General features: G+C 38.2%; 1 protein-coding gene across 2 annotated transcripts; it reads right to left on the minus strand.

The window, feature by feature from the left end:
- Positions 1–1,248: 1,248 nt before the first annotated feature.
- On the minus strand, positions 1,249–27,638 carry CD200 (CD200 molecule). 2 transcript variants are annotated; one of them, XM_045540307.1, is made up of 6 exons: positions 27,365–27,638; positions 21,488–21,569; positions 18,109–18,435; positions 15,532–15,804; positions 13,475–13,582; positions 1,249–2,530 (listed from the first exon to the last, which is right to left on the minus strand). In XM_045540307.1, exons 1-6 carry the CDS (start codon positions 27,374–27,376, stop codon positions 2,526–2,528), a joined length of 807 nt encoding a protein of 268 aa, XP_045396263.1. In that variant the 5' UTR covers positions 27,377–27,638; the 3' UTR covers positions 1,249–2,525. The 2 variants fall into 2 exon arrangements, with proteins under 2 accessions (XP_045396263.1, XP_045396264.1); XM_045540308.1 differs by lacking the exons at positions 21,488–21,569; positions 27,365–27,638 and having other exon boundaries at positions 15,532–15,799; positions 18,109–18,436.
- Positions 27,639–27,730: the final 92 nt, after the last annotated feature.

The raw sequence follows: 27,730 nt of genomic DNA on the forward strand, positions 1-27,730 counted from the left end.
TAAATTATGCAAATCCCAAGCCACCTTTTTCTAATTCACAAATACAAAAAAACACCCATAACTGAAAGTTCAAGATAAGTTCTCCCAGGGTGGAGAGGGCAGAAGTCATGGGGAGAAAGCCAGGCTGTGGTGCCTCACACTGACCCTCTTTCTCAGACAGGGGACATACTCTGGACCACCCCTTCCTTCTCCTCTCTTTATTTCTCAGTAAGTCTCCCAACTCTTCCCCATCAAACATACCTATTCTAATCCAAGCCTCTCAATATCCTGAAACATAGCTGGCAAGCCATTTAATAAGACAATTAAATTGAATTATTAGTGATGGATGAGGATTAGGTCTCTGTGCTTTGAGGAAGAGCTCCCAGAAAGACAGTGGCTTAAATTAAAGTCGTGATTATATGGTAAAATGCTCAGGTACTGTGCAGACAGCTGTTTAGTAAGGAGTTTCTTTGAGAAAGACTTATGAAATCTTCTCATAAGGTGGTCTCCTTCTTTGCCTATACTTTAAGTCATCAGTCTTTCATATTGTCCCTGAGACCATTTCACGGGGTCCACATTATCAAGAAAGTTATTGCCATAACAACACCCAATACATTAGTTGCTTTTTTCACTCTCATTCTCTCACAAGTGTGCTGTGAAGTTTTCTGGAAGCTATATGATGTGGGATGTTGGCATCACTCTAACAGCTAACAGGTTGTATGCTTGTATATTTTTTGTTTTTAATATTTCTAAGTTTTAATTTCAAATATGGTAAATACCAACAGACATAATTTATGTTACAGAAAACCTCTTCGGGATCCATAATAATGTTTTTAAATGGGTAAAGGGGTCCTGAGACCAAGGTGTTTGAGAACCATGGCATTACATTATCCTACCTGATCTAGCACAATTCAGCTGTGGTACCAGAAATGCAGAAAAATATAGGGTGCTGATTTCTACTAAATTTAAAACTGTTGTGAGCTCATCAAAGGTTGATATCTAAAAGCAAAACCAAAAAAGCACATATAAGTAATGCTCCAAAACTAATGGGGTCATGTCAAAAGGACGAAGGTGCCAACTTGAAGGAGCTCCTGCTGGCTAGATCAAGGACATCCGATTTGTGATTTTGTGATTAGCCAGAAACATCAACTGCATCTTTTAGGGGCAGGAGATAGAGAGGAGGGGAGGTTTCACACACAGTAGGAAATTACAAGGATTATCATTCATTTCCACCTTTCCCAAGAGAATATCATAAACCAAATATTTAGATTTGACACTTTTAATTGTTCAGCATTTTACTACAAATATAAGAAATAATACAGAATTAAATAACACATGAAATCTTACTAAATATATAAATATCCACTTCAACAGTGAAAACAATTTACATTTTAATTCCTAGGTCACTGAATAGAGACTGACGAAGCAAAAGATACTGGAAAAGCAACTAATTTGGTCTCATGGTTATTTAAGATGCAACATAGTTCCACTAGTTGGACAATATCCTTAAAATAAAGGGACTATATGCTCACACTTACGTCCTCTGCTATTGTGAAAAGTCAGCTCATGGAAAAAGAAACCAACAGAGACAAAGCATATAAATTGGCTGACTGCTATACAGGAAATCTCCTAAATAACTGTTTTTATAATATATTTTCATCATACTAGGCTGAATTCAGAATGATCTAAAATAGGGTTGGATCATATTATAAGATAAATGGACGGGGAAAACATGCTTTTTTTTAAAAAAAATGCCATCTATTGCCTAAGACTAACGATATTTATCCTGCTATAAAAATAGATGTTAAATGGATAAGTTAAGGTTGCCAATGTTATTTCACAATAAATTCAGTTCTGTTTGTGTTGTGGTAAACCTCACAGAAGCACATGAAGAATTAGCAGTGAAACCAAGGATTCTAACAAGGCCAGCTATTAGCAAAACAGTAAGCAGGTAGTGGACTAGATACCAGATGGGAAAAACAGACTCATGGACCTAAGAACAAGGGAAGAAGAGATGTAACATTGACAGAAGGGCAAAAGGTAGTCTCTGAAAAGTTCTTTGGACCTTTCCGTATTCTCTTTTTTTCACTTCTTCCCCCTTTGTTTATTCCTTTTTTTTTTCCTGGAATTACATCAGTTTTTACAGCAGAAGGGCAAATTATCTGGTCCAACTCCTTTATACTTCAGATGAGGACGTGGAAGCTCATTGAGGTAAAGTGACTAACAGAGGGTCCCCACCAGTAGGAGCCCAAGTCAGCCTGTCAGCTTAGTGCTCCTGAATCTAAGTCCAGTGCCCTTTCAACAGCACAACACTGCACTGCTTTACAAAATCAAGTCCTACAACAGACCTGTGAGGTACAATGACTTCCTCCTGGAACTCAAATATGGAGTAGCTTGGATGGCAGTGGAAAGTCGTGGGATCCTTTCGCTCCCACCTATCTTGCTCCTTCAGGTCCTTTAGTGAATGGCCAGTTTTCCTCTTGCTTTCCTCTTGCGTCAGATTCAAGTAGACCAGGAAATAACTTTCAGGGTTCTGTGTGACTCATCTAGGCTTTGGGATAAAAGAAAACCCAGATATTAACTTCGGACATTTGTAATTCTATCCCTATATATTTTAAGAAGATAAATAACAGAAGGATTAAGAAACACAGAATTCTCCTAGCATGTATTTCATTGGCAAAGATAAGGAAGTAAACATTCCTGAACTAATATATCAAGGGGACCAGGACTCTCTTCAAAAGGACATAGGTAATCCCAAGAAATGATGGTTTGGAGAATCACCTGAGACTAGATGTCCAGAACTCACTGGGCATAGGTTGGAAATGGTCATAAAGTAGACAGAGGCCTTTGCAAGGGCTACTGGCTTTCTAGCACACAACCTGGTAGCACATGGGCCTCTCTGCAAGGCATGTAGACAGTGAAGTAAAAGACTTGGAATTTTACCTTGGCACCTCTCTCACTCTCTTGTGTAATCTTAGGCAATTCTTTACCAGAATCTGCAAAGTTCTGCACATTTTAGACGCTGCCAAAATTTCCAACACCATATATCAACGGTCCATGGGAAGATCATCTGTCTCCCAGTGTAGCTCAATACATTTAAATTTAAATAATAAACATGAGTTACCAGAAAAATGAAGTAAAATAACAGGTACATATAATAGTTTATTTTTAAATTATTTAATTCAAAAGATATAGGATTACTGTCCTATTATACACTTATTCTCAATTATAAACTTAATTTACCTTCAGACTAATAAGGAACAGTTCTTGGATGGACAACCACCCTTAGACTATACTTTGAGTATCACTCCTCCAAAATATTAATGACTTTTCTGCCTTAGAGCTTTCACATTTGTAATTCTTTTGCTAGAAGCCATTCCTCCCTTATCTCTTTCATGGTTGACTTATTTTTCCCTATCAGGTCTCTGATTAAACATTACCACCTCAGTGATGTCTGCCCTAACAAATTCCAAATAACTAGTCTCCTCTTGAACTTACTCTCTTTTATTGCATGCTGTATATTATATCATTTCCTTTGTGGGTACATTCTCATGTCTTAATAGTATATCTTTATTTGTTGATTCATTTGTTCCTCTGACTCACTGGCCTGTAATCTCCATGAGAGTGACAAGGTCCTGTTTTGTTCACTATACTATAACCAGTGCTAATTACACTGCCAAGCATTTGAAGAATTATTAATAAATATTTATAAAATGAATGAATGAATGAGCTTAATTCTGTGAGCCTTGGTTTGGTCACTTGTAAGATGGAAATACTATCTTCCTCATAGGTAGTTGTGAGAATTAAATGTAACAACTTCTAGAAAGTCAAGTCCTTTCATCCTGTGAACATCCATTTAAATATTTAAGAATATTCTCCATGTCCTACTTTCATCCCCAATCACATTTCTACTTCAAAAGTTTTCTCTTTTACAACCTAAGTTTTCCCTTTCAAAAGCTAAGTATTCTTTTCCCTGAGTGGTAAGACTATTCATTTTGAATTATCAGTTAGCAATAACAGAATTTATAATTTTTATATGACCTATTTACTAACCTGAATCCAGAATAATAATCCAAATGACAGCATAGTTTTCTTTAGAGATCATAGAGTAAGCTGTTTTTTTTAAAAAAAATCTCTTAAATCTGATTTTGAATGATTTATTTGGCATCTAGTCCAAAAAAGTTTTTCCTTTCCCTAAAATAAAGTTCCTGTGTCAAATATATCTATATCCTCTCCCCACCGCAAAAGGCCATGCTTCACTCTCAGCATTTGCTGAAACACAACCTTTGAGAATTCTTCTTAACTCTAGAATGCCTAAGGACCCCCTGAGTATTGGTTAATTTGAAAATACCCAGGACATACCTAGAGATTCTGATTCTTTGTCTTTTCCTGTGGTCTGGAAATATTCTTTTTGGGGGTGGGGGGTTGGGTCATCTATGAACCAAGGTTATGAGGAAACAAAACCTATGCGGTATGTTTAAGACAAATAGAATAGAGGGTGAAGAAACTGTTTAGTGGAGGGAAGAGACAATGGCCAAGTCATAGTAAGGAAGGGAGAAACCAGATAGAACATCCATGAATCAGTGCTGCTGGGCAACCCAGGGAAGCTTTGGATCTACAACCAACTTCAGGTAGCTGCTCTTCCTGGCATCCAGCAGCTTAGTTTCCTGGAAACCCATTCAAACACATCCTTACTGGCACTGTCCTCACTTTCCCGTGACTTACACGCTAACTTTAGTAATTGCTCCCACACTCCCACCACAAGAAAAAAAAAAGACTAACCAAAACAGTTTCTCTCTCAAAAATAAATAAGATTACAATATCAAGAAGTCATTTTAGTCATCACAAGTTCATTTCAGTGCACATAAGTTTTTGGTACATATATTTTCTGATACTTTGCCCCCACTGGGCTTATTTTCACTCCAAACTTCTCCCAAGATTGTTACTTAAATGACTTATACAGCAGGTTTTGTTCAATGTCATTTTATTATAACATGGGTGAGAAAAAGAAATTGATTCCCATCCAAGGCCATTGTCTGTGTGGAGTTTGCAAATTCCATGTCTATGTGGGTCTTCTCCGAGTACTCCAGTTTCCTCCCACATCCCAAAGACGTGCTCTGCATGTTAGGTGAATTGGCATGTCTAAATTGTCCCAGTCCGAGTGAGTGTGGGTGTGTGTGTGAGTGCGCCCTGCGATGGGATAGCTCCTGTCTAGGGCTGGTGCCTACCGTGTGCCCTGAGCTGCCTGCAGGGATATGGGCTCCAGCCACCCAAGCCCCTGGAACTGGAATCATTGGGTAAACAATTATCTTAGTTGTTTTTATTACTCTTTCTTAAATGTATGTACAGCTCATAGTTATTTCAATGTTTAATATTACAAGTGTTTTGGTCTTTATTTAGAACTTTGGTGATGTTTTTGTGACTAGAAATATGCCATGGGAACTTTACTCTTTTTTATATCAATTACCCTATGGTAAGATCGGTTTCCTTGTATGTCGTTTCACTTAAAATTGCAGTTTTCAAGAACCTGTTGACAGTGTTCAGTGAGGATTTACCCTATGTGTTCTTCTCCCTTCCAAATACTCCTGCCCATGTATCCAGACAAATTCAGATAACTTCTGAAATCTTCTTCCTCAAAACTTCCCCAGTTTACATAATCCCCATGTCTTTCCCTCCATTTACCTCTTTAAACTTCCTCCTCCTTCAATATTTGTACAGTTCATAAAAATACACATTACTAGACCCAAAAAGCACCTTAGATGTAGTAAGAACAGCAATTAACATTTATTGGAAACTTACTACGTTGCATTGGTGTGCTGGAGCCTTAAATGATGGTTAAATTGATGGTAGCTTGAAATTGAGGATAGTAAGAATATATCACAGAAGTTGGCAAAAGCTACTAATAAGCACTCCACTCCCTCTCCCTCAAGCTAGTTCCTAGCATACCACTGGCTTTAGGCACTTTTCTAAGCACTTACATGTATTCCCTTTTAAATCTTCACAACAGTCTTATGACATACAGTTGCAATTATTATCCCCATCTTACCAAATGAGGAAAGCAAAGCAAAGGGAGGTTAAACAGCTTGCTCAAAGGTACTCAGCTAATTTGTAGAGGTAGGACTTGACCAAAATCACTGAGAGATTGGTCACAACTGTAATTGTTCACAGTTACAAATAAAAATGATGGAAAAACAATCAATTCTATATGTTGTTTACAATAATCCTCACCAGGATGAATAGTTAAAAACTTTTAACTCTTGAAGGCAGAAATATTGTAGAAACAAAACATCAAATTCAGTTTTTCAATTATTTCATGCAATCTTGGTTAAGATTAAAGGAATTTCAGTTAGACAGGAGTAATAAGTTCAAAAGATCTATTGCACAACTTGGTGACAATAGTTAATAACAATGTATTGTACAACTTGAAATTTGCTGAGAGTAGATTTTAAGTGTTCTCACCACAAAAAAAGTATGTGAGAGAATGCACATGTTAATTAGCTTGATTTAGCCATTCTACAATGTATACATATATCCAAACATTATGTACAGCATAAATACATACAATTTTTGTCAATTTTAAAAAATAAATAATAAAAATAATAAAATAAAACTAGCAAATGATAATTTTAAAAATATTAAAATAGAATAGTGTACACAAGTCCCAAAGGTGTTTAATAAAAAATCTTTAAAGGACTTTCAAAATACAAGGCTAACACTTTCTCTTCGTTGTATAAATATGGGAGAAGGTTGGAGCATTTATAAACCAGTGACCACAGACTCTTAGAACAAGCAGAACTGGCCATTGGTCATGAAATTCTGTCTAGTTTGTCTACTGAGAAAGCCAAGAAACTCTCATATGATAGTCTCCCATTCATAGATGCTTCCATACTTGTCTCCCATGAAATGTAGGATTTAACACTGACGTTGTGATTTTTGCCAATTTTGATTTGCATGTTTGTATTACAAAATCTCATTTGTTCTCTATTTACTAGAGTAAATTACGTTTTTTACAATATGATTGTTGTAAGGGACTAAATATATTAATGAAAATTGTACTGAACACCCTGAGACTTTGATTTCTTTATTTTTCTGATATTTTAACCATTTTTCTAACTGATATATTTTGTCAAATATATATTTTTTATCTGTTTAAAAAAAACTGTTAGTGGATGAACTGCTCTACTGCATATGGGCTGTTGGAATCAATTTGGGTATATACATAAGGATTTCAATGAATTCTGAGAATGATATGGAAAATATTGGGGCTCCTAAAATCTATAATTGCCTCATAACATTACTCTGCAAATAATAGAGACTCATAAATTTCCATTTTAATGAGTTATGATAAATGAGGAGAGATTAATTTGTTTATGCCTATCACCATACATAGTGCTACATATAATTTTCCCACTTTGATCTTCCACAGAGAATCTAGTGAACTTGCCTAAAACTAAGAGATTAAAGGAAGTCAGAATTACTTCCCTCTGTGAGGGGGTGGGAGTAGAGAGAAGCAAGAAATACATAAGAACTGAGATTCCACTTTTAAAAACCCTAGTTTTTGCAATATTACTGTTAGTGATGATTAGAAAACTAGAGAAAGCAAAAGTAATGTTTTTACATTATAGACTTGAAAGACAGCATATAACCTTGAAAAATGAAGTCTTGCCTGGTTGTAATGTGGTCAGAGGTTCTGACTAGATTCTGATATTCTATTATATAGAGTTACCACCAACAAAGCTAAGGCTATGGAATTACATATAGTGAATGCTGCACTGGGAGGTCCTTAACACTTGTATCTCTATCCAACTCATTCCTACACTCCCTAACATTTGTGGTAATAAGCATAATAATGGTCCCCCAAAGGTGTCCACATCCCAATTCCAGGAACCTGTGAATATATTATTTTACATGGCAAAGGGGATTTTGCTGATGTGATTAAATTAAGGCTCCTGAGATGGAGAGTTTATCCTGAATTATACAGGGTGGGCCCAATGTAAACACAAGCGTCCTTATAAGGCAATGGGGAGGCAGGAGTGTCAGAGTTAGAGTGATCCAATGAGAGAAAGACTCAACTGGCCATGGCTGCCATTGAGGATGGAAAAGGGCAAAGAAGTAAAAAATGTGGGCGGTCTCTAGAAAATTAAAAAGGAAAAACAAAAGGGATTCTCTTTTAGAGTCTCCAAAAAAGAATGTAGCCCTACAGACATCTTTATTTAAACCTAGTGAAATTCATGTTGGACTTCTGACCTCCAGAACTGTAGGATAATAAATTTGTGTTGTTTTAAGCCACTAAGTTTGTGATAATTTGGCAAAGAAGCAATAGAGAATTAATACAGCACTTATGATGTTTCATCCTCAGTTAAACCATGTTGAGTATTTTCATTAAGCGATTCAATCTTTTCCAGTTTAATGACCATAAAGTTGGCTTCTCTTGGTAGTGAAGGCTAAAATCTTGCAACTGTTCAGAGCCAAGCTTAGTATGAGTATGACTATACTGCTTAAGTGCATGACAATTCCAAACAAAATAGCTGGTAATAGACACTAGGTAAAGGATATACACAAACTAAAATGCAAAAGGAGCAAAGATGTCAGAGGATTGTTCAACTGGAGGATTTTCTCATCCTTCTTGTTTTTCACCAATTGCTCTAACAGATGCATGAATGCAGATAGCTAATCTCCTTAAAACAGTCCCATGGCCAAAAAGCCGAGGGAATGGGTGTGCCATGTGAAGGCTGAACAAGCAGGAGGCTGAGATGTCTTGACTCCTAGAGGTGTTCCCCACTCATAGACTGAAACTCAAAATTTGGGTCACCTAAGCCCCATGGGTTTGTTTAGATGTTAGAGAGGGGAATAGAAAAAAAAAAAAAAAAAAACCGAAAAAAAAAAAAAAACCAAAAAAAAAAAAAACAGCTCCAGGCAAGAGTGTCCAGGCTTTAAGTGTCTATTAGATAAGGACTTTGTGATAAGACTATGTCCTGCTATTTTGGAATGATGGGTGCCATTTGTACCCAGGCAAAATTTAAGGAAAAATAAATTTGGAATGCAAGACTTGTCCCAGCAATGCTGACCTAAGAAGGTCAATAAAAATTCCCTATTGCTTTTCTCATATAAAGCATCACATTTCTTCTTCCTAGAACTATGAGGATATTGGGGTGGGGGTAGGTATTACCATTCATCCAGCCTTTGTTTTGGAAGCATAAGTACAATTTTTAGCAAAGCAAAGATTCTTATTTTGGAGGGAACAAATATTATTTGTACTGTCCTAACTAATGACCAATTTCACCATCACAGATTGTTGTTTACTGAATACCTTTGTTGTTTGACATAGTACTAAGCTTAAAATAAGAGAAAGTGACATGCTATCACCCAGGAAATAGCATTTTACAAACATTGCCATTGTTACATTGCCAAGAGCCCATTCATAGGTTAGGTTACTGTGAAATGAAGGAAATCAAGCTAAATATACACATCATGTGGGTGAAAAATACACTCGACATGAAATAGCTAGTACTTGAAGAAAAAGTGAAGTTTGGAATATGAATTTCACATAATTGTCCAAATTTTCTATTGTTTTCCAACTCAGCCTGACTCAATAAAACAAAAAAAACAAAAAAAAAAAAAAAAGAAGAAAGAAAAAGAAAAAAAAAAAGAAAGCAGCCATTCTAAAGAAAGATGTCTAAAAATTAGGTGATTTTCTATGATGATCTTCCCCCAAAGTGAAGTTTTTTTAATGCTTCTGAGAAGCATGTAATCATTAGTGGGTTGACTAATGAGAAAGAAAAGATTATTCTCAACCCCAAATTTAACTACATTGTCATATAGGGAGAAATTTATGACATCACTGGGTTTTAACAGAAAGAAGTATTATGAGATGCTGGAAAATTTTCTTAGGGAATTTTAATTCTTTCTCATTTTCTATTTTAGTAATAAAGCACTGGATTCATGAAAGAAAAAGAGTATTCTTTGTGAGCTTATTGATCTTCTTGTGGTAGTCTCCTGAGAAGTAACTGTGATGGTCCCAATAGGAACAATGCAGAGAAATGGCCTGTGCAGCTTTACAGTTGAAAAAGGCCCACATCATACTCTCTGGCATTACACAGAATCACAAGAAAAGTAAAAGGAGTCTGAAGATAGCATCAGTCATTAGCGATTACCCCTCTTGTGCAGAAAGTATACATTTGCTTGCACTTTTATAGGCAATGAATAATGATTAGGATTTAAAGTAAACTGTTTTTCTTTTTTTCTTTTTGGTCATTTATCCAACAAAGAGTTGACCTTACTTAACAGACTTATCAGATTTTTCTTACTGGCTACTGGACAGCTCCATGGAAATGATTCCTTGTTCACACTCAATAAATTCAAGAATGAATTCATCTCTCTCCTTTTCTTTACCTCTCTACAAGCTCTGAACATGCGCGTGTGCACAGATAAACACACCCACTCAGTTCTACCCCCTCACTTCCCCATTTCTGTTCATATCATCATTTTTTAGGTCACTAGGTTCAAAACTTTGTGTCATTTTGCCTGGGCATGTTTCCCTGTCCATCCAAAAATTTTATGTTTTCAGAAGACGATGGAAAGAAAAAGAGAAAGAAAACAAAAGTAAGGGTAAGGGAAAATGGAAGGCAAATGTATAGGGCTATTCTCCTTCCTCACAAATTTACCAGGAGAATTTATTACTTGTAGAAATAGAAGGTGTTACTATCTTCCACTATTTTCTTTCCTTTCTCCTAACTTTTTCTATAATTTATGATTTGGTCTTAATGAACCAGTATTTCCTTAGCCCTGAGCATTTAAGGCTCCTGTATAATGGACACTTGGTTTTACTAGCTGTAAGTATATGGAACCAAATTATGTGAAATTAAAATTTTTGAAACCAGTCAAAAATCCAGTCATTTAAAATACGCTACTAAACATTCAGAGAGATTAACTGAATTGACCTTAGGTCATGAAGACATCATCAGTAAATGGCAATCCTAGTGCTTACACGATTCAACACAGATTCAGGTGTTTATTTCATAATGAGGAAAAACTTGGGCACAGAGAGAAGGTGAATCTCTTGCTTCAAGACTCAGACGTGGTACTGCACGATTAAATCTCCCTGGATATACAAGACTTGCTTAATGAGCAAATGGCAAGTATTTTGCAAATGTCCCTTTCTGGTGGAATTTACCTTGGGGGTGAATAGATTGTATTATGAGACTCTTGTCCAAGAGGGAACCTTTTAAAGTGAATTTAAATATATTTTTCTGCTTGCACTTTCCAAAAAAATAGGGCAGTAACAATAAGCACAGATTAAAATGAGTGCAAATGATAACAATAGCTGTTTTCAAGTCTGGGCTCCAAGGCATCAATATTGATTGGAAGGACATTAGGGCAGAGGTCAGGAGACCAGGGCTCTAGTCCTAGCCTGCTCTTAAGAAGCTGTGTGACCTTAAGGACAGGAGTCCACTTCCCTTTCTGGGATTCAGTTTTCTATTAATAACTGGAAAATTGAAATGTTTACATAAAGTAGAATCAAACAGATTTGCACCTTTGACATCCTGTCTAAGTGCTTGTGAGTTCTACGGATTTATGTTTACGTGCAGTAAGATTATCTGATCTGTAATCTCCTCTCCCGGACAGAATAATTACCTTTACCTACTTTTGCAAAAAGGCCACTGACACCAAAGATTTGTTGCTTGTTTTATAAATTCACAAGAATTAATCTGGTGTTCAGAGGAGGCTTAGGCAAAATAAAGTAGTCCAAAAACTTAAAATACGAAAGACATAGTCTATACAACATAAAATGAAAGAAAAAAGAAGGTGGCATTCGAGAAATATTTTTAATAAAAATTCACAATAACAATCAAAGCCAACAGTTTTTCTTCCCTGACACCTATCCTTCAGCCATCTGAGATGGAGGAACTCCCATGTTACCCTGTACCCTAGGAAATTCCCATTACACATGAAGTAAACTGCAACTTTGTGTTGCTTTGGCAAATTGTGCACTGTCTTCAGAAACTCAAGAAATTTAATTCTCTATGTATAGCTTAGTCCTCTTATTTTACAGTGTTTCTTGTTTTATTATGCCTCACAATATCTTAGACTTGCATTTATGAGGTATTGAATTTACAATTGGAGACAGAGAATTGAAAAAAGTCACTATGAAAAATCTATCCATCTTTCATTCATTCATTCAATAAATTAACATTTATTGAGCACCTGCTATGTAGAGATGCTGTTGGGGGATAAAGAAAAATTTACAGCCTAGAAGGGCAGAATGACATGACACAGTTACTGTAGGAATGGATCACCTGCATGTTGCCTAGATGCTTGAAACATGGGAGTATAACATGGAAAGTGCTACTTAATGCGTGATCATAGTTGGACAATTTCACAGACTCTTAAATGGACAGATGGCCCGTGGAGGTGTATAAAAAGAAAAGAGATTTTCTTTCTCATTAATGGATGGAGAGGACCCTGCATGGGTGCCAGACTTCTTTCTTTGGTTCTGCCATCAAATGATTCCATTGTGATTAAACATTTTCCTCATTCTTCTCATTAACTCTTATTCTCATCTTATAAAATAATTGGCTTCTAAACCATCTTAGTAAATGAAAAGCAATAATGTCCAATTGCAAGAAAATGACCCTGAAGCATTTTAAAACATCATCAACATTTATGTATTTTGGAAACAACAAACAAAACATACTGCTGTCATTCCCTTATTTATATCTTCAAATGACCCACAAATTGTTATTTAAACATCGGTTAACCTTTATCAAAAAGTCCCAAAACAATAAACACTGGCATGGATGTGGAGAGATAGGAACATTCATACACTGCTGGTGGGACTGCAAACTAGTACAATTTCTGTGGAAAGCAATATGGAGATACCTCAAAGAGCTACAAGTGGAACTACCATATGATGCAGCAATCCAGTTACTGGGCATCTACCCAAAAGAACAAAAGACATCCTATAAAAAAAAAATCTGCACTCAAATGTTTATAGCAGCACAATTCACAATTGCAAAGATGTGGAAACAACCCAAGTGCCCATCAATACATGAATGGATTAATAATATTTGGTATACGTATACCATGGAATTCTACTCAGCTACAAAAAGCAATGGTGATCTAGCACCTCTTGTATTATCCTGGATAGAGCTGGAGCCCATTCTACTAAGTGAAGTACCCCAAGAATGGAAAAACAAGCACCACATGTACTCACAATCAAATTGGTATTAACTGATCAATACTTAAGTGTATATATAGCAATAACATTCATCAGGTGTCAGGCAGATGGGAGGAGGAAGAGGATGGGTATATACACACATAATGGGTGCAGTGTGCACCGTCTGGGGGATGGACATGCTTGAAGCTCTGATTTGGGTGGGGCAAGAGCAATATATGTAACCTAAACATTTGTACCCCTGTAATATGCTGAAATGAAAAAAAAATTTAAAAAATCATTTAACTTGTGTCATTCTTTGTACTCCCTGTGATGACTCACCTCGGTCCTGATTCCGGTGACGTTTCCAGTATAATAAGATTGAGATTAAGACCAGAAGAATTACCAGGGAAACAATGCTTAGCAATAGCGGAACTGAAAACCAATAGCCTATGGATATTGAAGAAAGAAAAAGGAAAATGAAGTCACAAGAGGATGTTGTTGAGGCAAAAAGTGATAAAGCTATATTTATGAGGAGTCTTTACTAGAGTTGAGCCCTCAATTAAAATTATCCTTAAATACATACATATGGAGGTCTATATTCACGACTTCATATTATTTTAATAACATTTAGATATTAGTAATAGCTAGCATGTTTATCTGGCTACTACATAATAACAGCTTTAATTGTATTATCTCATTAAATCCTTAAAACATCCCAATAGTTAAGTATTATTATCTAACAGATTAAAAAAAATTTGAGGCTCAGAAAAGTTAAGTAAGATCATGAGGGAGCCAAGGCTTAGCCAAAAGTCTGTTTGCCTCCAAAGCACAAAATTTTTTGTCATACTATCCATTATTTATTGAGGAAATTGTGGAAAATACAGAGAAATATAAAGGAGAAAACCACGAATTTCATGATCTCAACCCCAAGAAATAACTCATCTCAATGTTTTTATTGAATTTCTTCTAATCTATGCCTTTGTTATTACATCTCTTTTCAGTAGCAATAAATGCAACTCTGCCCAAATATCAGCTCCTTGACGTTATTTTGCATAGAAAGGCAGGAGAAGAGCACCTTGATTTGGGAGTCTCTGGCATCTTCTCCATACCTCTGTAATGGGATTTGTCACATCACAATTAACCAAGCACCTTCAGACAGGGATTTGTCTAATTTCTATAATTCAAGGGCTTGACATAATGCTTTGAGCTTGGAAGATTTTTAGTACATGTTCACAGAATGAATAAACATTATACAAGTGGAATATAAACAGTATAAGTGATATATATGAAATTTGGCATTTTGGAAAAGAAGACATATTCTTTTTCAGATTTTTGTTTTTCAGGGAAATCTACCTTTTGCCCTGGCTGGATCTGCAGATCTCTTCACAGATTTCCAAATCCAACACTGCAAGCCTTTTTGACCAAATTTACCTAAATATCCACGTTCTGATTAGTCTGGGTTTTCAGAGACCCCAAATGCCAATGGGAGACATGCCTTAGAGGCCACTGCACCAATGAGGCATATAGGAAAGCTTTTCCAGGTTTTATTGTTGGAAATTCCCCAAAAAAGAGCAGTAATAGTTTTTAGGAGGCTTATCACTGAATGCTTCATCCAGAGTTAGTGTTTCAAAACTACATAGAGAAACAAAACTGGCTGTTTTCACTAAAACTTCTTGCCTCTATAATCACTGCTTCCTCTATTCTTTCACCCATAATTCTCACCTCTTGTATCTAGGAGGCCCAAAGACAGTAGTTTAGAAAGAAACATGAGAGAACACAAGGAGACCTAGATGGGAGGCAGTTTGTTTTCAAATGATTGATGAAAACACTTGAGACTGGCCCCTTCCCCACGTTGTAGGTAATACAAAACTTTCATCATAGATGTCACTTCTTCCAGGAAATCTCCCTAATTCCCCCACCCCCAAATTGAACTCATGCCCTTCATCCCCACCTTCAATCTTTCCATGGTGCACCATAGATTTCTTATTGAAGCATTTAACACACATGTAGTTTTACAATTGCCCAGCCACTTCTTTGTGTTCCCTAGGAGACTAGAAGCTCTCTGAATGCAGGGACTGAGTCTTGTTAATTGTTGTAATTTTCATGTTCAATCCAAAGTCTGGCACATAACAGACACTCAGTAAATGTTAGTAGAATGGAAGAAATACATGAATGAATGGATCTCAGCAACATTTGGTATGTGGGCAATGTACCACATTTACCAAAATAAAACTTGCTTTATTTGCTTCCTCCACTCTTTTTCTTTCCTTGCTTACCCTAATCTCTCCCCACTAAGCTCCCCTGTTAAGAGGTTGAAGGCTTCTGCGGGACCTTTACCACCTTGAGGCTTGTGTACACAGATGCAATCACAGCTGTCTTTGCTCGCCTTCTCTTACCTTTGCTCACACTTTGTCTGAAGGAGGTCACCGTTCCCAGGTGCAGCACCTGGCAGATCACCTCCTTCCCCACCTGTTTCTTGGGGTCTTTGACCTGGAGGATGCTGGTAACAGATGTGGTCCCATTTGGGTTAGAGACAATCTCAGTACTATTTTCAATCCCCGATCCACGGACCTTCCAGGAGATCATGGGGGCTGGGCGGGCAGTGGCAGAGCAAGTGATATTTAGGTGGTCTTCAGAGTATTTGTAGTGAAGGAATACTGTGGGCTGCACTGGGACAAAAGAAAAATGTATAGGATCTGTTGTCAGTTAAGCACCTTGTCTGAATCCTGCATTCTCCTCACAGAGATGAGGAAAAGAGCCTTATAAAAAGCCAGTGGGGACTAGAAAAATAAGTTGGGATATTCCACCTAAACTGAGGCCTTCCCAGTTCTTCCTGTGTCTAATTCTCTGACTTGCAGGATGGAGACTGGCCTAGTACAAACCTGTGATGAGAAATACCCTCTCTGTAGTTTGTCTCTAGCAAAATTAGTTAGATGGGCAGAAGATACTGAGAAGTCAGATGATACTCTTCTCTCCCAAACAGTCCAAAGTCTAATTATTCTGTTCTCCTCTCCCACTGCAATGCAGCATCTCTGCTTCCTTCTGAGTATTCCTCTCAAATGGCTTGACAATAACCCTCAACCAGCACCTCTACATAGGTAGCCTATACCTATCGGAAGTACCATGACAGTTTCAGAACTGAGAACACATAGGGCCTTCTGCAGAGAGATAGCTGTTTCCTGCTTGGAGCTGGATCAGTAAATGTGATGTATGGAGAAGACTCAGAAATCCCCTTTAGAAGAGCTACACAGAATGCAAATTATAAATTCATAGCTAATATCCAGAAAAATTTTAAACACATGACAGTTGAAAGGGCTTTGGAGATCACCTGATGGAGTTAATAGAAAATAACTAGTTTATGAGAAACAGACATTATTTTCAGGCCAGCTGTAGCTTGTTCCCTTTTAAAAGTCCCCTGGCTAACAAGTTCATTTTTGTTGGAACCTCAAGTTTATCTCTGCAAAGCAAATGCAGACTTGTCTTTCTGTGGTTGTCTTTGGAGCCCACAAGGTAATTAAAGGGCAATGCTAATCAAAAGCCTGGTCTGTGCTTGCAGCTATGTTTAAGAGGCAGGTAGATGGCAGCAGGCTGGGGAAAGCAGGGCTATAGAACTATGGCTCTTTCTAAAAAGTGTCCAGATTACTAAAGGCAATGAACACTAAAGGAAGAGAGAGAGATGTGAAGGAAGATGAACATGGTTGATGTGGCCAGACTGGGTGTCAAGGTCCTCTGGTGTATCCAGGAATGGCTTCGGTGAGAGCTATAAGGTGTGGCTGGAAAGGCTGAAGTGTGGAAGAGAGCAGGATTACTTGCTTGAAGGCTCAGGGGAGTCTAGTTTTCAGGAAAAAATTATACACAAGATTATGGGAAAAGGAAGGAGAATATGAGAAAGAAAGATGAAAGAAAAAGAGGAAGAGAAAAAAGGAACAGAAATGAGGAAAATATGACATAACAAGGGAAAAGAGAAAAATGAGATAGGAAGAAGGAAGGGAGGGAGAGAGAGAGAAAGAAAGAGAAGGGGAGGTAGAGAAAGAAAGACAGGCAGACACAGAGAGAATGAAAGAATTTATGTCAAGAAAAAAACCTGACATAAGATTCTGCAGAGAGGACTAATCATCATAGACAAAATAAAATAAGTGAAAGAAACTTCTTTTGGAGTTGTCATATCTGTCTTACATTCTCATCTACTAAGCCTCCTTTTCCCCCATGGGCAATATTCTTGGCATGCTTACACACTCACTTTAATATTCCTAACAACCCTGTCTAAGTTTGTCTTCTCCCTCCTAAAACCACCACCAAGTGTGTTATGCTCCAAAGTTATCCACTAACCCTACTTCCTAATCTTTCATCTCAGCTATCCATTAGTTAAGAGGAAAGGAATCTCATCAAACCAAGCCTCTTGAATTTTAAAAGAATGCTTATTATCCAATTATATTTCTAGTTGGCACCATTTAAGTATGAAAAGCCTCTGCTGCATGTGCCCTTATTAATATCCAAGGAGCTACCCTGATGCAAAATGAAAAGGAGCATCATACCTGGCTTCAGGTTAACCCAATCTCACTCTGCCCTCAGATCCAAAAAGTTAAAGTTGTAAAGGGACCGACCCTACTTATTTCACACTTATTGTCCAGACCAAGAAAGTCAGTGCAGAGACTGGATAGAATCGTTCTAGGGTCATATTATTACTGATGTCAAAGCCAGGTCTGAATCACATCACTGCCTATGGAGAACTTTTTGCCCTTACCATTCTCCTCAATTTACTCTTACTGACAGCAGGGTCCCTCAGAGAAAACATATCTCCAGCCAAAGAACTCAGTGAAGCCCGATGAACTCTCCAAATAACAGTAACATGAAAGGTTAAGTGTCTTCTCATGAGCATTTCTGTGACTAGGACCCTGAAAAACTAAACACTACAACAAATATTCTCGAAAATGGTATTTCCAGACAGAGATAATATATTCTGAGACTCTCACCATAGATGGTGAGGCAGGCTGTTCCTGAGATCTTCTCGGAACCAAAGATATTGTAGAGACACATGTAACACCCTTCATCCTCCAGGGTGGTATTCCAGAAGGTGATAGTTGAGTTTTGGAGTCCCAGCTCGGTGATGTTCATCTTGTCCTTATAGGCAGGCTGGACTACAACGCCATGGAGCTCACTGAAGGTGGCCAGGTTTTCTGGGCTTACAGCCTTCTTTTTCTGCCATGTCACAACCAAGACATCCTGGGAATTTTGCAGAGAACATCTTAAGGAAGCAGGTGTGTACAGCCTCTCTCTTTCATCCTGGGTCACCACTTCCACTATGGAATCATAAAAGAACATTGATATTTAAAAATTTTAATACATACACACTTTTTCCTGATTACAAGTACAATGTATGTTCAAAGCCAAATGTTAAAAAATAGAGAAAAATGCAAAAAAGAAAATAGCATTTATTTACAGTCCTACATTTTGCTAGAGAAATATAGGTTCAAATGTTTATTCAATCTTTGAAAGTATAGTGGCAGAGTAGAAAAACAAGAAAGCCAACTCTCAGTTACCAGAAATTGTGAAGAATCCCTGTAAGCTTGAAAGTAGGTAGAATGAAATTGAAGATGGAAATTGTCAGATAGGACAGCAGCATCACCAAGGATGTACACACTTGGAGAGGTAGAAGCCAAGAAGAAGAAAGAGTCAAAGGACAACAGGCAGAGTGATCAATTTAAGTAAAGAAGATGAAGCAGTCTTATACACTCCATACACACACACATACACATACACACATTCTACAAAGGAAGGGGGCCATACAGATGTGTCTGCCTCCCGGAAGCAGGAGTGAGTATAGGAACACAAGGGAGAGAAATACACAGGGCAATATTCTGGGAGGCTGGCAGTACCAGAGAGGATCTTGAAGCTTTGACATCCAAATGACAATCCACACTTTCCCCGTTTTCACTAAATGCTATCATAATAATTTCTTCCCCGCTCCAATACTAGCTACTCATACTATGATAGATGATTTAATGGGAAATCTCAATATAATAAATAAAAAGTAGTCAAACATTTGAGGAAGCTAAGACAATGAAAGAGGAACAATAAACTTTACAAACTGAAGAACTTATACCAAATGAATAAAGCTAACATAAATCAACAAACACTTGGACATGAATAAATGTGATATCCTAAGTATAATAATCATTAGCATTGTAAATAGTAGAAATTAGAGATGTAGAAAGTGGGAAATATAAAAGCTCAATAGATTGGCTGACTTAGCAGAATAAATACCATACCAGTAAAGAGTAAATTAGTAAGTAGGAAGACCAGGCCATGGTATTCTTCTAGAATGTAGCAGAAAGGGATAAGAATAGGAAAAGGATTAACAAAAAATTCAACGAGTAGATTTAAATATTCCAACATGAGTCCAATAGGACTTCTAAAAAGAGAGAAAAAAGAAAATAAAAGACAAAAGGACTGTAAGGGGAAAAAAGCATTTTTCAAAATGATAAAAGGAGCAGTCTAAAATAACATATGTTAATCATGAACTTTCTTGCACCTAACAATATATCTCTTAAATATATAGAGCAAATATCAATAGAATTCAAAAGAAAAATTTATAAATCCCAAATCATAGTGGGAGTTTTCTATACTTCTCTCAGAATCTTCAACTCCATATATTTAAAAAATTATAGCAAAAAATTCATATATAAGGATATAGAAAATTTGAAAACAATATATATTTATATATACTTCATATGTTTAATATAATTAATACATTTATATATTTCAATATACTAATATACTTTATATATGTGTGTATATATATGCACACTTATGAACTGATATAGATACAGACACTTTACTCAAAGAGAGAATGTATTATCTTTTCAAAGCACGTAAATAACATTCCCCAAAACTGAACTTAAAATAGTCTACAGAAAAATTGCTACCCTATGGATGTAAATACTGTCCACAATACATTAAAATTCGAAGTTTACACACTTCTCTTAACTCTTAGGTACACCAGCAATTGCAGTATAAATCATAAATTATTATAACTGAATTGCAATGACAGCATAACATGTTAAAAATCTGTGGAAATGGGTGAGGTAGTTCTCAAAGGGACATATTTAATTTTAACTACATTTAGTAGGAAATAAGAGACATTGGAAAACAAATCCATACTTACTTCCATACTTCCTACTTCCCTTTCCCAAAAATAGGAGTGAATTAATAAAGATAAAAACACCAATTAATAAAATGGTACACAAAATGTAGACTTGATTAGAAACACTAAAATTTATTTTTAAGACAAATAATATAGATAAAATGTTGGCAAATATAAATAGAAAAAAAAAACAGAAGACTACACAAACAAACAGCTCCCAACAGTATCAGGGATGAAGAGATGGGCATGACAAATACCAACTGGAACCCCTCAGTGTTGTATAATTTGAGATTAAATGATGTATACTCTTTCAGGAGGGGAAAAGTTTTGGGAGGCAATACCTGTTGTCAAGGTTGAGGTTTCCTAAGGTTTGTTGAGATTTTGCAGAGAAAAGATTAGAAGAAATTGTTGCTTTTAGAATGAGGAGTGGAAAAGGGATCAAAACTGGAGTTCAACTCTTGGATGATTTTTTTTCCTTTTGCCCTTGGAATAAATCATTTAGTGGAAAGTTTACAATTCTTTGCTGCTGATATGGAATTCCATTTAGATTCCTCCAGTCAGTTCAAGGAAACACTGTAATGGACACTGCCAACCAGGGTGGTAGATAGGCAGGAACCCCGTCCACCCATTTGTCAACAGCATTCAGCCTGCAGAGTGAGGAGCATGGCCTCCCATGGGACAGAGGAGGAAGAACGAGGAAATCCAGTAGATAAGTAGATGAGACAGCCACATTTCTTATACAACAGGTATTGTCAACCTACATAACCTCTATATTTCATTATTTTCTACATTTTTCTGTAAAAAGGGAATACACCCAATTTTAAGGCTTACTGCCAAATCACCTTCCAAAAAGGTTGTAGCCATTCATACTCTCCCAAGTATTCCCATATCCTTACAAACACAGGGAATTATTATTCTAAAAAGTCTTTCAATTTAGTAGGTAACAAAATGACATTTTAACTTGGAATATTTTTCATAAGCCTGATTTCATCTACGGAAACATCTTCTAAATACCAAAGTGTTCTTCTACATTGAAAACAAAAATGTGCAAAGTGAAAAAAAACACTCCGCTCCTCCAGGCAAATTACATGTTTGAATAATTCATGCAGACAAATGGAACCAGCACAGCACAAACAATAGTGGCCAAATGTCTCTACCCCAGAAGCTGTGTTTGCTGAACTCCAAGCAGGGGAACCGAGCATCTTTACCTTGTGCTGAGCACAGCACCACTGCTGCCATGCCCCAAATCAGGCGGTAGGTAGACAGATGACAGAAGGGTCTCCTGAACACCTGAAGACAGAAAGCAAAGTACAGAAATGGGGTTTGGATTTGGACAAAGCCAAGGAAGGTTCAGGGAATGTCGAGGTATGTTTCTCCCCACTAAAGAACTTTGGTTTTGTGGGAGCAGAACCAGAGGCTATAAAGGGAAGAAATAACAGTGTGCTCAGGATATAGGGAGGGAAAAGCAGCAGTGTGGCTCCTTCATGGTGGCAATCCCTAGCAATCTGGGACCTTGCTCCTAAAGCCACATTGTTAAGAGCAAGGCCTCAAAGATATAGGATCACTAGGGAAAACCAAACTGCCTTACATAAATACAGAAAAGGCAGAGAATACAAATGTTAGATAGCATTCACCCACCCACAAAATCTACATCTGTTAATATTTAAAGTGTAACTCAGGGGTAACCACTTTTTGGAAACATTATGTGACTGCCTTGAATTTCAACAGGCCTGATATTCTTGCAAATGCTGCAAGTTTTATAAACCAGTACTGGCTTTTAATTTTTTTCTTTATTGCTTTATTTTCATGTATGTGGGAATAAATTCTTGGTCTTCTTACAAATCATGGTGGTATTTAAGGGAATGTTATTCTGGGCATCATCTTTCTATAAAACAAGCCGGCAGGGTATAGACAGTTGAACTTCTCTATGCAGTAGCACCATGTATCCATTTATTTGGTCTACATGTGTGTTCATTCTAAGGGGCACAGGCTAGAAATGTAACTGTTCCCCGTATTTTCCCTAGATTCCTATATTTTTCTACAATAGGAGTGTGTAAGAAAAGTCTTCTCTGTATTTTTCTTTAAATGAAATTTATTTTTGTTTCATGTTACCAATCCAACTGGATGTACAAACCTAATTTCAATCAATGTTGCATAATCTCTGTTAATTCAGTCTCCCACCATCCCAAGACTCCATGATTGTTCCAATCTCTAGCATTGCATCTACATTCCTGGACGCTTACATAATGTCAAACCGTGGGATGGGGCTACTCATCATTGGCTGCAACCATCTATTCTCTTAGCATTCACTGAGACGGCTGTGTTCCTCTCAAGTCATCACAGTTACCAGTTTGTGCAATTATTGCTTACAAGGTGAGTCGGTGTTCTTTGTGTTCTCCCGGCCTGCCCCTAGGTTCTGCCTGTACTGAGTGAAAGGAAAGTCTACAAGGCTCTCTGCCTAAACTCCCAGGTATCTGTCCATCTGTGTTTTACAGTTCTCTTGCCATGATGGACAGACATGCTGCTTCCCACGGTCTTCCCCAGGGAAGTGAGGCACAGGTACTTTGTTTTCTTGATTCTCAACAACGACTTGCAGGTTCTATTTTCCACTCCGCTAAACTCCCCAGTTCAGGAAACCAGGCACAGAGCCTTCTTTTCAGGATGCAAACTGGTGTCTAAGCATCTACATCAGTTAGTCCCTTTTTGCTCTCCCGGCCTAGAAAATATTTATTTCCTCTAGGGTCAGAAAAGCTGGCTTGTCTATCACCTTGCTTTCTTCCAACCAACTCTTTCTGGTATGAACATTATGTCCTTGGTCTTTCGGCATTTTGGTTTTTGAAACTCAAATGCCTAGGCCCTTGCTACTGCGAAACTTTGGCTTCTGAAACAAAAAGGTCTTTTCTGATTTTTTATAGTATTATTCCTCCTCTCAGGTGGTGGGTGCTTGACTGTCTGATTTGAAAGGCCAGAAGACCAAAATAAATTATTGGAATAAAAAAAAAACACCAGTTAATATATCAAAATAATACTCTAACATATTTTGCATAAGGTGAATAAACTACTAATGTTTATTAAACATTTATTGTGTACCAAAAACTGTTCTTAGTACTTGACATAATTATTTCATCTAATATTTCATATAATCCTATAAAGGATGCATAATTATTATCACCATTTTCCTTTTATTAAGTATACCATTTAAGGAGGCACATAAATGTTAAGTAACTTGCCCAAAGTCACACAGCTATGAAGTGATAGAGACAGGATTAAATTCAGGCAGTCTGACTTTCAGAGCTTATAACCATTACACCATCTTGCCTCTCCTATGTATAAAGTATTGTTGGTTTTAAAATTTGGATACATTAGTATAAAATTATGTTGTTACTGCCTATGATCACATCACTATTGTGAGGAATTACCAAATTGCCAGGCACACAGCAGTCTCTGCTTCATTGCCCTGGAAGAATATGCTGAATTCAGTTTTGAAACTGATATTTGAGAAGCATTTAACGAGATTTCCACAGAGCCAAGCAATCTCTGAAAGCCACTGGGTAATTGTCTAGCAAGGATACTAGTAATAAAGGATCTCCCAATCCAATGTCTTACCAGAGTTCTAGGCCTCCATTTCCCGCTCTCTGCAGCTCACCACCTCTAAACACACTCTCAAATCTCATGTCACTATCTTTGCACACCAAGCTCCACTTCATCATCTCCTTTCAATGCCTTGAAATTATCAAGCTCTTTCTTGCTTTAGTTCCTATATTTATGTTTTCCTTCTGCCTAGAAGGCTCTCAGTTGAATAAATAAAATGAATGAATAAATAAATTTATGAATAACACCAAATTCATCATTGTTTTACCCAAAACAGCTTCTTTTCTGAACTTTTATCTCCCAGGCATTCAAGTCATCCAGGACTTCATATTCTCCCTCTCCCGAGACATGTATAATTAGTCCTTATACATAATAGAGTCAGGATAGTTGTCAAAAAATGGTATTACACCTGCAGGAATCTCAGCTAATTCTCAATGTTTGCCTTGTCTAAGGCCTGTTTTGGCTATTCTTTTTAGATACAGTGACTTTCCTGCTATGGCCATTTTCCCCAACACTCTAACTTGGATCTTTCTGTTTGTCCCTCAATTTCTCTGAGATTTCTATTGTTTTATGACATCCTTCTTCCTGTGGACATAGGAGTAGGAGATGAGGGAATGGGGTTTTTGAAGATCTAAATCTCTCGTTCTTTATTTACCACAAGGATTTCTCTTTCCTTTTCCTGTCCTGTGGGACCCACCCCAATCCTAATATCCTCCCTTCTTCCTACTCTATGGATTTATTAATTCTGGTTAATGCACACCCTTTTCTTCACTTGGGAAATAGCCATGACCTTAACCTAATGAGGAAAATGTTAAAGAGGAAGTGCCAAGCCAGTTTAAACCAACAGGTGTTTCACAAACATTGATTTCATTACATCAGCTTCATTTTTCCTTTAGCAAAAGAAGTTATTAACCAAGTCCCGTCATAGGTAAGGGTAGAAAATTACCTTGTAATCATTGACAGTGTTCTTCCCCAGGGGTATAGCTATAAGGAGAGGAGCCTCAATTGTCCTGGTCAGGGTCTGTGGTTTGGGATCAAAGAGGTCATGAACACTGGAACCAATCAGCTCTCCTGGGGCCAACTTACACCCTGGAAGTGGTTGTGTGTGTGAGCACCAGAGCTGTCAGTCTGGGTGAAGGCCTGGCATTGAGCATCATGCTAGAGACTGGCCTGCTCTAAAAGGGCTCTTCTCCAGCAACCACTGTAACTGCCAGAGATGGACAGTCTCCGTCATAGTGTTCCTGGCGGATCTTTCAGGATGGATGTTCTGGAAGGGATCATGTCTCACCTCCCTGGGGCCCATTTCCAGTATTACCCCATGCCTGAGTGCCTGGTTGTCTTGCACATGTACTTTATTATTTAGTCCCAGGCATACCCTGAGCATGCTATATGCCTTCCTTGTGAATTCTCCCAGTGTCTTCACAGGTCTAAGGCCAATGACAAAGTCACTGTCCTTCAGGAAGTCAAAAATGATTCAGCTGTCTGAACACCACACCTGTTCACCTTGTCCCTTCCTCTCACCTATTCCCAGGGACCACATTCACAAAGGCTTTGGTTTTGAAGTGCCTAAGGAAGAACCTGATAATTTTCTCAGTATTATTGAGATTGCCCCACCCTACCTAATTGTATAGGAAAATCAGAAAAAAAATCAAGGCAAATGTTTCCTTAGGCTCTGCTGTCAGTGCCCAACACATTTTGTTTTATTTTCAATTAAGTCAATTATGGAGACAGATATTGGCATTCTAATTCCACGTAATTTTTAAAAACCATTATGCACCTCTTTTTCTCTTTCTCTCACGTAGAAGCCCAGGCCCTAGCAGAGGCTGTGATGAGGAGAGCAGAATGGATTGGCTTTCACAGCGGAAATCTGTGTTTTTAAGAGAAAATGCAGACGCATACCAAAACACAATACTGTCTGTGGACTGGCAGCCAGCAACATTAAACAAAAACAGTGATTGACACAAAGGGAATCAGAAGGAAAGCCTTACTCTTAAATATATAAGTATTTTTATTTTATACAGTTTTTCTCTTCTAGTCCATGCAGAATAAATGAAAGTACTAGCAACCTGAAAACAACAGTATTTATATTTACAGGGAGGAGACCTGGACTAAAATGAATGCTAAGATATTTGAGCTAGGACAAATCATTTTACCTCTCTGAGATTCAAGAAAAATAACCGTATGAACCTCATGGTTAAAAAGATCAGATGAAATAGTGTATGTAAAGCTCCCAAAATAATGATGATACAAATTTGCACTAAATGAATGTTGCTGTTATCTCATAGGGTTATTATGAGTAATGAGCATTTAAAACACAGTGCCTAGGCTAGAGTACATACCAATATTAATGAAAAAAATTAATCGAGTCATACACAGACAGAGCAATCATGAAAACAAAGACATCCACTTATAATCCTTGCCAAGCAGGCCAAGGTTCACAAACGCCTAGGTCTTACTTGATAACTGCCCACCTGGCAGCTATATTGCCCCTATACATACCTCCTTCTCTGCACATTTCTAAGTCCAAATCTTTATCGCACCACATGCAGTCATATGGACTTGGAAAAATTAACCTCTCCTTCTATTTCTTTATTTGTAAAGTCGGGTAATGGACCCTTGCCAGAAGGATAGCTGTGAAGATTTAAGAGCATGTAGCCCGCAGTAGACACCAGCTCGCAGGCCACCATTCTCCTTTGTTTAGAAAGACAGTGAAATCACTGGCTGTGTGGTCTTGCCAACAAAAGACAATATATACAAAAAAAATTATCTTGAGGCACTAATTGTATTTGGATTGTTATCTAATTATACCAATGGGGTATACGAAAGCCCTCCCCTTCGCTTTTTTTTTTTTGTCATCTAAACAGATCTCAATAAACAAAATGTCTGTCTCTCTGAATACCCTGGGTCTTCACCCTTCAAGGAATCATGATCGCAGAGCATTTCAATTCTCTCTAAAGCGACGCTGAGCTTGCTCTTCCCCTTCGTGGCTTCAAGGCAAGCGCTAGGAGGGAGGAAGAGGCTGAGCATCAAAGAGGGGGCGAAGAAGCTCTCCAGCAGGGAGCGAGCCTGGAATTCCGCATCCCCACCGCAGCTTTCTGGTGCCCACACGGAGCCAATACAGCATTTGTCGTCCCCTTCTCGGGGCAGGTTAAAATAGGCTGTGCTTTCCCCCCTCCTGGGAGCTGGAGCCGGTGAGCCGAGCCCGCCGCCGGCGCAGGGAAAGCGACTCCAGGGCCCAGCGCGTAGCATCCTTTTTCGGGGGAATTGGGATGTTGAACCAGGACGCCGGCAACGGCCTGTAAACCACCCTTTGGAAGGCAAAACCCGCTTCTCAGGGAGGTAAAGCGCCGAGAGAGAAGCGCTGCCGTCAACACCACGGACAAGCTCGGGACCAGCCTGCAGCGAGCCGGGCCGCCGGAGCTCCGCGCCTTCCGCCCGCCGCCCGGGCCCGGCTCGGCGTCGCCCGCCCCGCTCCCTCCGGCCGCCCCGCTCACCAGCCTCGCCATCCTCGCCGCCGGCCCCGCGGGTGGCTGCCTGCCGCCGGGAAGCCGCGCGGTCGTCAGGGATAAGGCTTGTACGCCCGGCTAGCGGCAGACGTCACAGACACCTGCCTCCGCGCCGCCTGCTCAGATCTGTCCTCCCCTCCCTGCCCGCTCCCGACGCCTCCGCGCTCAGGGGAGCGGGGGAGATGGGGGCCGGTGAATTCTGTTTCTACTCATTTTTGCCTATCTTCAAATATTTTTTATCAGAGGTGGCAATTGGAGAAACTGAGAAAGTGTTTGGAAAGAAAAATCACTTTTTCCATTTTCCTGTTACCTGGACTGAGAGAAAGGAAATGGGGTAAGAGGTGGGGGAGATGA

The sequence above is a fragment of the Lemur catta genome, chromosome 1 (genome assembly GCF_020740605.2).
Source record: "Lemur catta isolate mLemCat1 chromosome 1, mLemCat1.pri, whole genome shotgun sequence".
Classification (NCBI taxonomy): domain Eukaryota; kingdom Metazoa; phylum Chordata; class Mammalia; order Primates; family Lemuridae; genus Lemur; species Lemur catta.